The 18,166-nt window shown below is 45.4% G+C and overlaps 1 protein-coding gene across 1 annotated transcript in view; it reads left to right on the forward strand.

Annotated features, from left to right (window-relative positions):
* lama5 (laminin, alpha 5) overlaps positions 1-18,166 on the forward strand; it is a 265,684-nt gene that overhangs the window by 66,638 nt on the left and 180,880 nt on the right. Inside the window, exons 3-5 of the mRNA XM_055652107.1 lie at positions 9,023-9,140; positions 15,673-15,791; positions 17,208-17,378. Coding sequence (XP_055508082.1) covers positions 9,023-9,140; positions 15,673-15,791; positions 17,208-17,378 — 408 coding nt within the window. The remainder of the gene's footprint in view (positions 1-9,022; positions 9,141-15,672; positions 15,792-17,207; positions 17,379-18,166) is intronic.

Consider the following 18,166-nt stretch of genomic DNA (forward strand, 5'->3'; position numbering starts at 1 on the left):
GCTATTGTTCAGACCAAGATGTGTCACAGTGGCTGTGGAATTAAAAGACAACACAGCTTCCCTTCTTTTTAGAGAAGTTTGTTGTAAGAAATGAATCTGGAATCCGGAACAGATATGCTGCTCGAGACTGGCCACTGGCCTTGGATGTAATGGTGGAGTAACTCAGCGGGTGAGGCAGCATCTCTGGAGAGAAGGAATGGGCAACTTTTCGGGTGTGGTCTCGGTAAATGGTCCTTCTGTGGAGGTGCTCCTGAACCTTTCCATAGCTGAAGATAGTATCCCTTTGTTATACCGTTAAATGAAACAGTGGACTCTTTGTTCTAGTTTCTACAAAGAAGACCATTTTTGTAAAAGTGTTTTATATGATCAGTTATGACAATGGCAGAATAGAGGAGTGAGTGAGATGTCTTGGAGTTACTTTATGGCATTGCTCTTCAGTCCCAGATGCTGCTAATTCACAGTATCAGGGGGCATTGTGAACATTATAAACCTTTATATCGCGTTGGCTCAGTGGCACAGCTGGTAGAACCGCTGCCTCACCGCATCAGAGGTTCGATGCTGACCTCGGCTGCTATCTCTGTGGAGTTTGCATGTTCTCCCTGTGACGGCATGGGTTCCCTACAGGTTCCGTCCTCCCTCATCCCAAAGACGTCCAGATTTGTAAGTTACTTGGTCTTTGAAAATTGCCCCCGGTGCATAGGGAGTGGATGAGAAAGTGGGATAACCTAGAACGAGAGTGAACGGGTGATCGATGATCAGCGTGGACTCAGTGGTGTGGAGAGCCTGTTTCTATGCTGTATCTCTAAACTATACTGAATGGTTTGAAGGAATATAGACAAGTTGCATATAACATGATGATTGTTTAATTGACCAGCAAATGTGGTTTAATAACCCACATTTGTCACAACACAGAAGTGGGCCCATTGAGCTAATGCAGCCTCTCAGCATCCCATCAAGCACTCATTTCTCCCATTTACTTCTCTCTAACCTATTGCCTCTCACATGGTCCTTGAGCTTCTCCTGCACCAGGGATAGTTTGCAGTAGCCAGTTAATCTTTCCATGAGCACGTATTTGCAATGTGGCAAGAAATCAGGGAGACCCACCTTTTTATTTTTTTTAGTTTCGTTCAGTTTAGAGATACAGCGCGGAACCAGGCCATTCGGCCCACCGAGTCCGCACCGACCAGCGATCCCCGCACATTAACACTATGCTGCACACACTAGGGACAATTTTACACATACACCAAGCCATTTAACCTACATACCTGTACGTCTTTGGAGTGTGGGAGGAAACCGAAGATCTCGGAGAAAGCCCATGTGGTCACGGGGAGAACGTACAAAATCCGTACAGACAGCGCCCGCAGTCGGGATCGAACCCGGGTCTCCGGCGCTGCAAGCGCTGTAAGGCAGCATCACTACCGCTGCGCCACCATGCCAACTGTTCACAAAGCGAGCGCGCAGACTCCACATAGGCAGTGCTGAAGGCCGGGATTGAACCCGCGACACTAGAGTGGTGAGGTAGCAGCGGCACCTGTGGCCTGCATGCAGTACGAGCTTTCACTATGTGGTTTGCACTGTCGCTGTTCCAGGACCTTGTGCTGGTGGATTCTCACCACATTCCCCAACCATTCTGAGTGAGGAGATGCTGAGACCCACCAAAGGACTTTCCCCCGGGAACAATGAACGAAGCAGGAACCGGAGAGATCCCAGTAAAACCAGACTAGCTGATTGTCAGGACCCTCCTTCCCCTTAGTCTGAAGAAGGTTCCTGACCCCGAAACATCACCTATCCATGTTCTCTAGAGATGCTGCCTGACCTGCTGAGTTACTCCAGCACTTTGTTTCTAGATTATTAGATGTTACTCCTGTTAATAGTTATATGCACTTTGACTTTACCGTGTTTATATGTTACAATAAATCTTTTGGCGAACCCATTGAGTCTAAACATACACAAATACTCCAGACCGATGTCCTGTCCGCATTCTGACTCCTGTGGTTCCATTCTCTCAGCTCACGCTCTGAACCATCAAGTGAGCTAAACGCCATCGGGACTTTTGAACAATCGCACAAGATTTACTGAACAATTCTGGGATATCCTGAACCAAATAATTGTCGTGTTGTACAATATTTTGAGATCAGTAGGAATTGCATGGTTCCTACAGCATCTGAAATCTCAATATACCGTACAATAATTGTCTATTAAAAGCCTGGCAATGTTTATTTGATGATTCAGCTCCTCCAGAGCATAAGATCTGTGGAAGAGGATGGGAGAAAGTGCGTCATCTCGCCTACATAGATTTGTAATGTTGTAGCTGGTACATATTTGTACAGTGTTTAGTCTATATAAGGTTATGAATAGGTAGTGGGGAGACTTGATCTGCTGGTTCAGATATTTCAGCTTTAGGTATGTATAGACTGCCGTTCTATTAGTAAATTTAACCAAGCACTCTACAAGTTTAATTAATTGTCACGCCTCTTTCAGCAGTTTCCCGTTCCGCTTGGAAAAGCAATTCAATAGAAATGAAAGTTTCAAGAAGCCCCTGGTTTATTTTTAACTCTCTCATTGTCCTGTCCAGGAATGATGGGTATATTTGAGCCATCACCGCACTCGATGTTAGTTAACGTTTGTTCCCAGAAGGACCACAGGGCGGCATGGTGGCGCAGCGGCAGAGTTGTTGCCTTGCAGCGCCAGAGACCTGGGTCCGATCGTGACCACGGGTGCTGTTTGTACGGAGTTTGCACGTTCTCCGTGTGACCGTGTGGGTTTCCTCCAGGTGCCTCCCATTTCCTCCCACGTGTAGATTAGTAGGTGTAATTGGCTTCCATGTGTGTAGGATAGAACTAGTGTGAACAGGTGATCAACAAATCAAATAAATCTCTCTACCAAGAGATTAGCAGCCTTCCCTCCCACCAAGAAATTAATTTCTGAGAGAGGATGTTCATGAAAACCTAACTGATGCACTAGTATAGAATTAACAAACTTTATGGTCTAATGTGTTAAGGGCCTGTCCCACTTGGCTGTCATTTGCGTGTCACGCAGATGGCGTGCAAATGTCATCACGCACCATGCGCGTGTAATGTGCGCGTAACGTGCATGTCACAACACGTGCGTCGTGCACGGTGACGCATAAATGATGTCACGTAAATTACACGCAAGTAACGGCCAAGTGGGACAGGCCCTTTAGTTTAGAGATCCAGCATAGAAACAAGCGCTTTGGCCCACCGAGTCGGCGCCAACCAGCGATCCCTGCACACTAGTACAAACACTATCCTACACACGAGGGACAAGTTACAATTTTACCGGAACCAATACAAGTGTGTGGGAGAAAAAGGGCTTGTGGAGTAAACCCACACAAGTTAGGGGGGAGAATGTACAAACTCCATACAGACAGCACCCGTAGTCAGGATCGAACCCTGGTCTCGGCACTCTAAGGCAGCAACTCTTCCGCTGCGCCACCGTGCCACCCTAGTTCTATGTTATCCCGCTTTCTCATCCACACCCTATACACTCGGGGCAATTTACAGAAGTCAATTACCCTACAAACCCGTGTGTCTTTGGGATGTGGGAGGGAATCCCACGCGGTTACAGGGAGAAAGTGCAGATGCCACACAGACAGCATCCGAGGTCAGGATTGAACCTGGGTCTCTGGCGCTGTGAGGCACAGCTGTGCCACTGTGCTGCCCTAATTTAGTCTTAACGATTATTAATCACACCAAATCAAGTTACATTCCCCATCCTGAATCTGTCCACACTCATTTATTTGAGTAAAAAAATATTGAAAGAGCAGCAAGGCACAACCAAGTACTGGGAGATGCAAGGAACTGCAGATGCTAGGTTAAAAAAGCAGACACAAAGTTCTGGAGTAACTCAGTAGGAGGCAGCATCTCAGGGGTACATGGATAGGGGATTTTTCGGGTTGGAACCCTGTCCTCAGTCTGGTTTGTTGTGGGGGGAGAAAGCTGAAAGACTAGTGTGGGCAGGACAAAGCCAGGCAAGTGATAGTCGGATATTGGTGAGGGGAATCGATTGTAGTAGGGGAGGTTTCTGTGATCCCTTGATCCACCTATATAGACACAAATGCTGCAGCAACTCAGCGGGACAGGCAGAATCTCTGGAGAGGAAGAACGGATGACTTAACATTACCCATTACTCCTCTCCACAGATGATGCCTGTCCCGCTGAGTTACTCCAGCATTTTGTGTCTATCTTCGATTATAATCCTGCATCTGCTGTTCCTTCCCACCTATCACTGACCAGGACTTTGTCCCACTCCAGCTTTCTCCCTTCACTGCGATCAGTCTGAAGAAGGGTCGCAACCTCGAAATGTAGCCTAATCATGCTCTCCAGCGATGCTGCCTGCCCTGCTGAGTTACTCCTGCACTTTGTGTCAGACACTGGCAGAGATTGTTCTGCCAAAGTTTCGAGGTAGTCGGGCAGCTGCTGTCTGCTGACAGACAGACGTGGGGCTTTTTGCTGCTGGTGCCTCAATGCACGTTACTCTGTGACCAGTCAATGAAGCCTCAAATGGCAAGGATTTCTGATGCATGTGAGATGTGCAGTTTTGGCAGCCCTGCTCCCTCTTGCTGGAACGTAGCCACTTCTTGCACTGAGTGCCAGTGCTGAGGTGGGTGATTTTGAACACTATGCTGTGTGTCTGGCCATTGGAGATGAATGCTCGGATTGTTAGGGGGCCGACTACTTCACAGTTTGGAGTGAATTTGTTTTCTGTTCAGACACAAGGCTTTCAAATCACTCTACTTCAGAAACTCCGAATTCCCTTGCATACTTCACCAGTGCTGAGGTGTTACATTGAGTCACGATTCCTTTGTCAGTAATGAATAGAAGTATGTCGCTACTTGTGGATTTTGGAGTGTAATTCGGTTTTGAATTTTAATTCATTGCGAAGCCATGGTTTGGTTGTCGTGCCTTTTATCACTGCAATCTCCTTTGTGCGAACAGCCTCACAGCGCGAAAGACCAACCTCCACTTTACGGAAATCAGATCGGGGGTAACCACCCACTGTGTATCCCTTTGAAAACACTCCCGTTTCTAAATGGGCAATAAATCTTCTGAAGGGTCCGCTTTAGAAATGGCAGGTGTCGGGTTTAACAGTTGCCGAACCCCTTGCTGTGTTTGCGAAGAACCACGAGAAACATACAAGCTCGGATCATGTATCCTCCAGTGCTTCTACGCAGCGGCGGTGGAAAGCATCTTGTCCAGTAACATTACCATCTGGTTTGGGAATTGCTCTGCCAAGGACAAGAAGGCTCTGCAGAGAGTAGTGCGTTCGGCCGAACGCACTATGGGAACTTCACTCACCCCCCTGCAGGAACTATACAACAGGAGGTGCAACTCCAGAGCAAACAAAATCATGAGAGACCCCTTCCACCCCTGCAACGGACTGTTCCAGCTGCTACGGTCAGGCAAACGCCTCCGTTGCCATGCGGTGAGAACGGAGAGGTTGAGAAGGAGTTTCTTCCCAGAGGCAATTCGGACTGTAAACGCCTATCTCACCAGGGACTAACTCTACAGAACGTTTTTCCTTCTATTATTTATTATGTAAAAGAATATGTGTGTTATGATTGTGTTTATAATTTGTTTGGTTGTTTTGTTGTTTGTCTTTTGAACAAAAAATCCGCGAGCATTGCCACTTTCATTTCACTGCACATCTCGTATGTGTATGTGACAAATAAACTTGACTTGACTTGACTTGACTTGAACTAACACAGCGGCCTGCGTGTTGCAGTCACCTATGATGAAGACTCGTGCTGGTTGTCTGAAGAAGGGTCTCGACCTGAAACGTCACCCATTCCTTCTTTCCAGAGATGCTGCCTGTCCTGCTGAGTTACTCCAACATTTTGTGTCTCTCTTCGGTGGAAACCAGCATCTGCAGTTCCTTCCTACATATTTAGTAAAGATAACGTTCCATAAACCCTTACGCAAGTCAAGTACGCAAGTTGGAATCACCAACCCCATCCCCTGCCCGAAATAATAGCTCGCTGAGAGTGTTGTAGAAACAAAGAACTGTAGATGCTAGTCAATACACCAAAGGGTCACGAAGTTCCATGTTTTCCAGAGATGCTGCCTGACCTGCTGAGTTATTCCAGCATTTTGTGTCTGTCTCTGGCAGTGTCACAGTGGCTCAGCGCTAGAGTTGCAGTCTTACAGCGTCAGTGACCTAGGTTCGATTCTGACGACGGATGCAGTCTGCGTGGTGTTACATTTTCCCTGTGACAGCATGAGTTTTCTCAGGGTGCTCCAGTTTCCCCCCACACTACAAAGATGTGCCAGTTTGTAGGTTAATGGGCTTCTGTAAATTGCTCCTAGTGTGTTGGATGCCAAAGTGGGATAATGTAGAACTAATGTGCGGATGATCTCTGGTTGGCTTGGGCTGGGTTCGGCTGAGGAGCCTGTTTCAATGCTGTATCACTAAACCAAGCTAAACTGAGGGGATTAACTGTCTCAGCAGCTTCTGGCTTAGGCCAGGGCACTTTCTGTAGCGCACGTCCTTCTGGGTAAGCATGGCCACCATTGCCGTCTTGTTTTCAATGTAAACTTAAGCCATCACATTGTGTTGTGGAAATTTCAAACTGCCTTGATCGCATTACGGACCGAGTACAGAATCATAACTTTACGTAAGTGCGAGATTATGTAAATCGGCTATTGTGTAAATCGGCTATTGTGTATCTGTATTCATCTGACTCTTTGGCCAATCAGATTAAACGACTATCACCGAGACCTAGAATTTAAAACCAATAATGTACAAATTATAATTTTTAATTCTGTTTAGAAAATAATAAAACGGTGAGATTTAGAGATACGAGACTTTTTTTTAAATCGCTCCTCATTCTTATAAAACCTCTTGCAATTAAATTGGTGGGGAGGTGGGAAATCAGTGGCAGAGATGCAAGGCAGTATTTAAAATGGAAAGGTTAAATGTTTACGTGCACCAGTACACACCAGTGTTGCTGTTTGTTGCTGTGTTCAACATGTAACTAGGGCAGAGATAGCAACTCGCCAACCGTGAGTGGAATTGGTGGTGAAGCGTATATTTAATCCGTCACGATCCTCTGGCATTCCTTGTGTAAGCCTGCACCTGCAGGCATCAGAAGCTGCTGTGCAATGCACTCCGTTTAAAGCAGTGATCGATCACAGCCACACTGTATCTTTTCTCATGGAATCAAAACCATTTTAAAACAACAGGTAGAGGCACAAGGAACCGCAGACGCAGGAACCCTGGGCAAAAGACAAAGTGCTGGAGGAGCTCAATGGGTCAGGCAGCATCAGTGGAGGGAATGGACAGGCGACAATACGGGTCGCGATCCTTCTTCAGACAAAACCCAGCAGGGGAGAGAGAGCTGGACAAGAGAGGTGGGGGTGGGACAAAACCTGGCAAGTGAGAGCTGCAGATGCCGAAATCTTGAGTAAAACACATAATGCTGGAGTAACTCAGTGGGTCAGGCAGCATCTCGAGAGGATGTAGATCGATGATGTTGCAGGAAGGGACTCTTCCTCAGACTCGCCTCAGTGATGGGTGAGTAGAGGTGAGGAGGGTTTCACTGGGAGAGCGGAGGAGTATGTACACAAGGAGAGAAGAGGAGTGAAGTGTAAAGCCAGAGGAAAGGATACAGGTGAAAGGGAATAAAGGGGAGGGGAGAGGGATAAAAGGGAAATGTGGGACTCTTGGATGGGACATGAGTACAAGGAGGGAGAAAGGAGCAGGGTGACTGGGAGGTGGGAGGTAGTGGGGAAAATAGGTGACCCCTGCGTGGGGGAGAGGAGACGGGAAAGCGAGTGCATTACTTGAAATTGGAGATCGCCACACACCAGCACACGAAGGACATTTTGGAATGTGGGAGGAAATCAGAGCACCTGGGGGAAACAATCTCAGGGAGAACGTACAATCTCCGTAGAGACAGCACCCCAAGTTGGAATTGAACCCAGTTCTCAGGCTCTGTAAGGCTGTAACTCTACCGCTGCACCACCGTGCCGCCCTCTAACATGAGCTCGATGTCCACCGTCCGGACACTGGCAGTCGGCGTTGCCTTCTGGTCGCGAGGGGGGCCCCCGGTGGGGTCCCTTTGCGCAGGGATTTCTCCTCCTTTACATCGGGGACCTGGGGTGGAGGGTACTGCATCGAGGAATCCCCTGCAACCTGTTTCTCTTGCGGTTCATAGACTCGCCAGCCGCCTGCCACCTTTGCGGGCTGGAGAAGCCTGCGTACCACGTGTATATCGAGTGTGTGAGCCTGCAGCCCTTGTTCCATTATCAAAAGGGGCTGCTCCTTTCTTTCTGGCTGCATTTCTCACCCAACATCCTCATCTTTGGACGCCCTGTGCGTTGGGGAGAGGGTAGGGCCGAAGATGTCCTGGTTGGGTTGCTCCTGGGCCTGGTCAAGCTGGCCATCTACAAGTCACCGCGCCAGGCGGAAGAGGGGTTACGTCCACGCCTGGGTGTGTGTAGGAGAGGGACGACGCGCTGTCCACGGGCACCCTGTGGGAATCCCGGGACCACTGGGCACCGCAGGAAGTGGAATGCATCCTTGACAAGGATTATAACATAGTTGTCTAGTAGTTTATTTAGTGTATTTGTTAGTCCTGTAATATGGTGGTGGGTTCAGTTTTGGTTTTATTGTGTATAATGTTTTAATATTTGAATAAATATTTTTGATTAAAAACATAATTTTTTTTAAACATGAGCTCATTATGGTCAGGGAAACCATCTGCACATTTGATGGCATGGGTTATTTCACCTCCATTCTCAAAACGGAGTTCTTCCACTTTGGAAACAATATTGGGATTTATTGAAGCAATGTCAGTCTCGAGTGCATTTCGGATCTTACCTCTGGTTGAACCCTCTGGTAATGGACTATGATGCCTCACAGCTATGTTAGCCCAGCTACCCAAGTTATCCCACATTTACGTAGCCACGCCAATATTACAGCAACTCGGACAGATGGGATTTGGAGAGTGAAGCGTGCATTCAGAACTTGTGCATTGATTATTTTGTCCTGCTTTTTACAGCTCTTCCACGTGGCTTATGTCCTCATCAAGTTTGCGAATTCTCCACGGCCTGACCTTTGGGTCCTTGAGCGATCTACGGACTTTGGAGAGAACTACCTGCCGTGGCAATATTTTGCCTGTAAGTACAATCTGAGAGACTGTGGAGAAAGTGTTGTTATAATAGGTGTATTTGTGTAGACCTGCTAAAAGGAGCTCAGAGTCTGTTTCCCAGGTCTCCCCAGTATAAATTTGGAATTAATTATAGGTGCAGAATTAGGCCATTCGGCCCAACAGGTTTAGACTGCCACTCCATCATGGCTGATCTACCTTTCCCTCTCAACCCCATTCTCCTGCCTTCTCCCCATAACCCCTGACACCCGTACTAATCAAGAACCTGCCAAATCTTCACCGTAAAAATACGAAATGAAAGCCAATAGTCACCGTATCCATGGTGAAAAAGTGGCAGCAATTACCAACCTTGCACTATGACAAGGCGCAGGCCCACGTTGAATTTACTGCCCCGCTGAGTTACTCCAGCATTTTGTGTCTAATAAGTTCTTGACTTTCCATGAATGTAATGACTATTGTCAGAGCCTGGTTTATGTTAAGTGCTTGATCAAGACAGATTCTTCTCCTTTAGCCTGAACCACGTTGGTGTTGAGTTGACCTTGTACATCCATGTCACGTTTTTAAGGCATTTCTCAGTGATATTTCCATGCAACTATCTTCAGTTATTGTCACTGGACCTGGGTCATTAATATGTTAATTCTTGCAATGAATATGCTTAAATGTGCTTAATATGCTTTTAAATCCTCAGCATATAAAACAATTCTACCTCATGTAAATTGGCACATGATGTGAGACGACCATTATTTCTCTTTTGTCAAAAGCAAATTGTTGCTAATGTGGTAGGAATTGCAGTAATTGCACTAGTAATAGTTTTACTTATTTACTGAGTCATAGAGCCATAGTCATAGAGCATGGAAACAGGCCCTTCGACCCAACTTGCCCACACCGAATAACATGTTCCATCTACCCTAGTCCCACCTATCCATGGACCTGTCTAAATGATTTTTTAAACATTGCAGTAATACCTGCCTCAACTACCTCCTGCAGCAGCTCGTTTCATGAACCCATCACTCTTTGTGTAAACAAGTTACCCCTCAGGTTCCTATTAAATCTTTCTCCCCCCCCCCACCTTAAACCTATGCCGTCTGGTTCTGGAGCATGGCTCAGTGCAATGTAACAAGTCGTATCAACTCTCTGTCGAAAGGAACTGCAGATGCTGGTTTAAACCAAAGGTGGACACAAAAAGCTGGAGCAGCTCAGCGTTCAGACAGCATCTCTGGAGAAAAGGAGTAGGTGATGTTTCGGGTCGAGACCCTTCTTCATGTGACCCTGATGAGTTGGAGTAAAAGTTTTAATTTGCAAGCCACTGCTTATTTTTTTTTTTGGTTTTATTCTTTGTGGTTATTCTGTAATTACATTATCTTTGCAATGGCCAAGAGCCAGTCTGGCTTTTCATTAATGAAGACCACTGAAATGTAAACCACTGTCTGCATCTGGAGTAGAGGAGGCGATGAGATTTTAGCCAAGGAGTAAACATGTATAATGTAAAGAAACAACTACAAACTTTAAATAAGGGTGCAGAAATGCTGTTAAATCTGGCATTCATATAGTCTCCTTTAAATCTGAATTTTAGTTTAGCTTGGAGCGACAGCGTGGGAATGAGCCGATCAGCCCACAGAGTGCACGCTGACCAACGATCCCCGCGCACTAACACTATCCTACACAATAGGGGCAATGTACAATTTTTGCCAAGCCAATTAGTCTACACACCTGTACATCATAGGAGTGTGGGTGGAAACCGGAGCGCCTGGAGAAAAACCACGCAGATCACAGGGAGAATGTACAAACTCCGCACAGACAGCACCCCTAGTCAGGATTGAACCTGGCTCTCTGGTGCTGTAAGGCAGCAAATCTGCCACTGTGATACCCCATTGAAATGATAAAATGTGGAACATTTACTACATGTTGATTAAACGTCTGCATTTTTCCAGCATTAATCAACATAGCAGCCTCCATTTTATTTAAAGGGATAAAATGACTGGTAACAATGCCAGGAGAATATTAAAATGTGGATTGCATCGGCTCCCATGACCATTGATGTTCACTTGATCACAGTAGTCAAATGATAAAGAAAGTTGCAGGAAATAGTGTTCTGTCACTGCTAACATAATAGACTGAACTGCCTTTCTTTATGTTCAACTTTCTACCATTCTTCCTTTGCATGTGAAGCCAAAATAATTAAAATGATTGGTGACTGGCTCAGTCTTTACTACCCACATGGCCTTTGTTGAATATTAAAGTCTGCTCTTGATAACATCTAGGTTCGGCAGTACCGGATGCTTCCAAGTTAAATCTATGTCCTTTGTGAACTCCAGAATATCTTTTGCACTAATATTTTGTAAAGTACCCTCTGGGGTCAGAAACTGGAAGATATGTCGTTATCTGCACTGATATCTCTGATCTCACAGATGGCTCGTGTATGTTTCATGGTCCCCCGGAGGGAACAAATCATCTTTAAATGTTCCTATCAATGAGATCCGGTCAAGGGAGTCTCTTGGATGACGTACGTGGAAATCTTTCGACATAAACCCTTATTCACGTGGCTTTTGAGCACTTCTGCACCTTTTGCACTGATGTTCCACATGCTGTATAGCAGTGGAAATCCATTGTTCAAAACTGCTCAAATTGGTCGACAAGCACCCAGGAATCCTCCAAACACAGGGGGCAGCATGGTAGCGCAGAGGTAGAGTTGCTGCCTTACAGCGCCCAAGACTCGGGTTCGATCCTGCCTACGGGTGCTGTCAGTACGTACGTGCTGTCAGTTTTCCTTGTGACCAGCGTGGGCTTTTTCCGGGTGCTCCGGTTTCCTCCCACACTCCAAAGACGTATAGGTTAGGAGGTTCATTGGCTCGGTATAATTGCAAATTGGCCCTAGTGAATGTAGGATAGCGTCAGTGTGCGCCGATTGGTACGGACTCTGTGGGCCAAAGGGCCCGTTTCCACGTTGCATCTCTAAACTAAACTAAAACTAAACACCACAGATCTGTCAGTCAGGACCAGGTGAAGGTCAAGTGCAAACAGTTGCAGAAACGTACAATAATCCATTCGCACACCACCACCTTTACCGCCATCTAACGTCAAACCGCATCTAGAGAACCATTCCATCGTGCAGCATGGAAACTGGCCATTCAACCCATTCATTCCGCATCGTCCTTTAAACACCGTTTTACATATTCCCATTTGTTTACTCTCCACACATTGCCATCAATTCCATCGCTCCGCCCACCCTCTCCCCTCCGGATTCTACCACTCATCTTAGACGGTAGGGGACAATTTAAAATGGCCGGATACATTCCGATCTATACAACTTTGTGATGTGGGAGGAAACCCATGCGGTCACGGGTAGAATGTGGAAACTCCACATGGACGGCACCAGAGGTGAGGGTTAAAGCTGGGTCACTAGCGTTAGGATTCAGTGGATCTACTAAATGTGCCACCTTACTGCCTCTGCTGACTGCTAGTTGGCAACTGGGGCACGTTGATCATCTCTGAAACTCCTGATATTACTAGGACTAAATTGTCCTCCAAATAAGCTCTAAACTACATCTAAACTGGGAGCATTGGTTTTGTCTTTTTGCATTATCATTGTTTGTTTGTTTTTATGTGTATGTGTGTATGTATGTCCATATATATTTTATATATATATGTATGTACGTACACACACACACACACACACACACACACACACACACACACACACAGTGAACTTGGTTTCTCTCATTTATAACATTGTTTACAGTGTACTAAGTTTACATGTTCTGTTGTGCTGCTGCAAGGAAGAATTTCATTGTTCTATCTGGGACATATGACAATAAAACACTCTTTGACTTTTCACTCTTGAACCCAAGGGGCTGCTGCCCTGGGAGAGGACTAATTACACTTTGCTTCTGGTTTCCGGAGATGGAGAACCTTGAGTATCCTGTTCATGTAGTATTTCCAGAGCATCAGGGATTCCTTTTATTTCGTTGAGAAGATAAGATGACACAATTACCAAAAACATTTGTATGAAAAGAAACTGCTGTTTATCAACTAAAGCAGAGACGGATTAGTTTTCATTCCGGTTGCATAAAATCCTCCCACAGGCTGTCTTTGTACAGTAAGCCCTCTCAGAGGTTTGGATGTTGTTCAAAGCCCTTGCCTGTTGTGATAAAAAACTGTGCGTTGCCCGCTCCTTCAGTTCTGCGATAATTAAATGTTGCCTTTCACTCCCACATGTCACCTGCAACTTTAGCTCCCCTCACTGGTTTTATAATTGCAGATAACCCAGCAGAACATACAATGGTTATTGTAAGTCACCAGCAGGTGAGGACTGAGGAGGGGCCGCTTCCAAATGATAAAACTACACAAGCTTGGAATGAAGGAACAGAGGGAACTGTACTTTGAGATAAAGGCAAAAACGTTGTCAATTTATAATGTTATCTTAATCCCTTTAATTCACGTTTATGGATGTCTATATTACATCCCCTCAACAATAGAAATCTGCAGTAGGTATATTTAATGCCCCTGCCCACTTAGGAAACCTGAACGGAAACCTCTGGAGACTTTGCGCCCCACCCAAGGTTTCCGTGCGGTTCCCGGAGGTTTTTGCCAGTCTCCCTACCCGCTTCCACTACCTGCAACCTCCGGCAACCACCTGCAACCTCCGGGAACTGCACGGAAACCTTGGGTGGGGTGCAAATACTCCAGAGGTTTCCGTTCAGGTTTCCTACGTGGGCCAGAGGTTACAAGAGTTGACCGTTATAAAGCTGCAGTGTAATCACAAAGCTTAAAAAATCCATTTACTGCCAAGATAATTTTAAACTGACATTCATTTTGCCAACATTGATTGCAGTTTTCCTGCAATATTCAAAATTCACCAATGCTCTGGTAAATGCTTCTTCTGAGCATTGTTCCGCATGAATCTTTGCATGAATCCGGGCGTCGTAACATCCTTGCACAGCACCCATTGCAACAATGCAGATCCATCCGAAGTGTCTTGGCTGAAGCCATCGGCAATTGGGCTGGAATGGAGCGCAATTGTTAATTTAGAATTAGAAGTTGATAAAAATGTAATGGTACCGGATTCAATCCAGTCGTCATTTACCACCTGGCCCCTGGGTGGTTAGGATTCCTCCTTCACTGTTCTGCTCTTGCAACCTCTTGGCAACACATACACCCTGTAGGGGATGTGAGGTGACCTGCCCTCAACCCTTGGCCAGTACGTGATATAAAGGGATTAAGATAATATTACAAATGTTAGGGTGTCACAGTGGTGCAGTGGTAGAGTTGCAGTCTTACAGCGCTAGAGACCTGGGTTTGATCCTGACCAAGGGATTATACAGAGATTGTATGTTCTCCCCGTGACCATGTAGGTTTTCTCCGGGTGCTCCTGACCGCCACACTCCAAAGATTGTAAATTGTACTTGGTGTGTAGGGTTGTGTTAATGTGCAGGGATCAATGGTCAGTGCAGACTTGGTGGACGAAGGACCTGTTTCCACACTGTATTTCTCAACTAAACTACATAGGTCATGTCATTGTCATATGTTTTGAAATAGAATAATTAAATTCTTACTTGCAGCAGCACAACAGATATGGAAACATCTTCAAGATATGGAAACATAGTGCTCTGTAAAACTTGGAATAAACCACACAAAAAAAGTTCAATATATATAAAAATAAAAAAGCAGACAAATAAAAAAGAATAATGGTGCAAAGTGAAAAATATTGCCCCCAAGCCTATATGGTTTAGAGCCTATTTGGAGGGTTTAGTGTTTAGTAGCCTGTAACTCGATCTTGGGCATTACAGTTTTCAGGCTCCTATATCTTGGCAGGAGTGAAATGAGAGGGTGGCCCGTGTGGTGTGAGTCTCCAATGATGCTGATTTTCAGGCAGCAACTCTTATAGATCCCTTCGATGGAGGGGTCGACAGTACCTGTAGACTGGGCCGTGTTCAACACTTTTCCTCACATTAGTGCCTCAAAAGTGCTCTTTGACCGTAAATGCTACGGGATCTCATGAACGGGACATGGAAGTCCCTGTTTTCCTTTACAATTTCAATCCCCTCTCCATCTCTCAATTTCCAAGGCACCTGATCATAGAGTCATAGAGTGATACAGTGTGGAAACTGGCCCAACGTGCGCGCACCTGCCACACCTTGTCCATTATTACTTGGCTGGAGATAGACACGAAAAGTTGGAGTAACTCAGTGGGACAGGCAGCATCTTTGGAGAGAAGGAATAGGTGATGTTTCGGGTCGACACCCTTCTTAAGACTGGTCAAGGGCTTGTTTCCCTTATTCCTAACCAGTCTGAAGAAGGGTCTTCACGTCACCCATTCCTTCTCTCTGGAGATGCTGCCTGTCCTGCTGTTACACCAGATTTTCGTGTCTATCTTCGGTTTAAACCAGCATCTGCAGTTCCTTCTTACACATTACTTGGCTGGAAATCCTTTCCTATTCTTTTTGTCATTGATAGCTTCATGGCCACTTCAAAAATGGATAGATAGAAATGGTTGTTTTATTAAAACCAAGTGTTGTGTAATTTTTTTTCTCTTCTCTCTCCAGCCTCCAAAAGAGATTGCATTGAGAAGTTTGGACCAAAGACTGTGGAACGTATTATTGATGATAATGATGCTATCTGTACTACTGAATATTCACGTATTGTGCCTCTGGAAAATGGAGAGGTGAGTGGACAACAGGAAATTGCAGAACGGTGTGTCACGCAAACCAACCTCCCTTTTATTGTCTCGACCTACACTTAATGCTGCTTTGGCATGGCCAGCAGCATAATACAGGACCAATCTCACTCTGGTCACTCCCTCTTCTCCCCTCTCCCATCAGGCAAGATGATAGTTTCTTCAAATGTTTAACACTTTTCCTCACATAATCCCAGTCAATGTGCTTCAAAAGTGCTCTTTGGCTGTAAATGCTACGGGATCTCATCATGAACGGGACATGGAGGTCCCTGTTTTCCTTAACAATTTCAATTCCCTCTCCGTCTCTCCATTTCCAAAGCGCCTGCCATAGAGTGATACAGTGTGCAAACAGGTCCTTCGGCCCAACTTGTGCACACGTGCCACACCTTGTGGTTTTATTCCAGATTCCGAACAGTTTCTTCCCAGCTTTCATCGGGCAACTGAACCATCCTAACAACAACCAGAATGCAGTCCTGAGCTAGCATCGACCTCATTGGAGATCCTCGGACTATCTTCAATGGGACTTTTTACTGGACTTTATCTTGCACTAAACGTTATTCCCTTATCCGGTATCAGTACATTCTGGACGGCTTCATTGTAATCATGTATCATCTTTTCATTGACTTGATGGCATGAAACAAAAAAGCTTTTCACTGTACCTCTGCACACGTGACAATGTTAAACTCATCTAAACTAAACTAATTAACAACAAGACCCTGCATATAGGTTTTACTTCTCTAAACTAGAAATATTTTATGTAATGAGATCACATTTTACAATATTTTGATTACAATGTTCAGTTTGGCTGATGAGACAATGCTAATGTACAATGGTGTAAGGTTGTATCAGATTAGATACTTAAATATTCATTGGCTAATTTTTTAAGGGTGTCCAGGTCATGCATTGCTTCATTTTATATTGAAAAGCATTTTTTTTTCTTGCAAGTTGATGTTATTTTCTATGTAACTCAATCCCCATACATTGTTGAAAACAAGTGCACATTCTTTCAATCTTATAGGCACAGTAGGGGTATTTTATAAGTAGTAACTTTTAACTTTATTTAAATGTTTAACTAGTATGGGTGGTGGAGCTGCTGCTTCACAGCTGCAGACACCCAGGTCTAATCCTGACCTCAGTGCTCTCTGTGTGGAGTTTGCATGTTCCCCTTCTGAACGTGCAGATTTCTGGGTACTCCACTTTCCACCCACATTCCAAAGACGTCCAAGACTGTAAGGTTAATTGGTCTCTGTAAAATTGTCACCAATGTGCAAGAATTGGATGCAGAAGTGGGATAGCGTAGATCTGGTGTGAACGGGTGATTGGTGGTAGGCAGGGACTCGGTGGGCCGAAGGGCCTGTTTCTATGCTGTATCTCTAAACTAAACTCCTCTGCTTCCAATTGTAGGTTGTGGTTTCCTTGGTAAATGGACGACCTGGAGCCATGAATTTCTCCTACTCTCCTGTCCTCCGTGACTTCACCAAAGCCACCAGCATCCGACTGCGCTTCCTCCGAACAAACACGCTCTTGGGACATCTGATGGGCAAAGCTTTGAGGGACCCCACAGTGACACGGCGGGTAAGTGCTGGTTGTCTATCTGTATGTAAATGCCGTCATCTAGAAGGGGAAGTACCCTTAGGGGCTCACCATCACCATCACCATCATTGAGGGAAAATCACCTTCACTGACTCATTCAAACAAACAAGGCAAAAACATAAAACACTTAAAATGGATAGCATCTGTGTAACGAGGTCAAGGGTTGCATCCAATACAGCTTGGTTTGGCAACTGCTCTTCCCAAGACTGCAAGACATTGCACATTGTGGACGTAGCCCAGACCATCATGCAAACCAGCCACCCATTCCCCACCCGCTCCCCTTCCTACCCTCCCCCACCAACCAACTCCATTTACACTTGACGCTGTCTTGGGAAAGCAGCCAACATAATCAAGGCCTTTGGTCGTTCCTTCCTCTCCCTTCCCCCATCAGGCAGAAGAGACAAAAGCTTGAAATCACGTACCACCAGATTCAAGACCTCCTGCTTTCCTGCCGTCACCAGACTCTTATACGGACCTCATATGTTAACCGTGTCTTCCCGATATCACAATCTACGTTGTTGCAGCCCTTACATTTTTTTGTTTGTCCGTAGCTATAACACTTTATTCCCATTCTGTTTCCGTTCTCTTTTGCACTACCTGTTGTCCTCTTCTCTGGTTTGATTTGTACTGGTCTATGGTATGATTTACAAAATAAAGATTTTTGGTATACAAGACAATAATAAACCAATACCAATCAACTAAAGCCTTTCAATTTGACTGGGGAAGGGAGTAAACAAGTTGGCCTCGTATTGTAGGGACCTAAATTTGGA

Source organism: Leucoraja erinacea, chromosome 21, assembly GCF_028641065.1.
Source record: "Leucoraja erinacea ecotype New England chromosome 21, Leri_hhj_1, whole genome shotgun sequence".
Lineage (NCBI taxonomy): Eukaryota > Metazoa > Chordata > Chondrichthyes > Rajiformes > Rajidae > Leucoraja > Leucoraja erinaceus.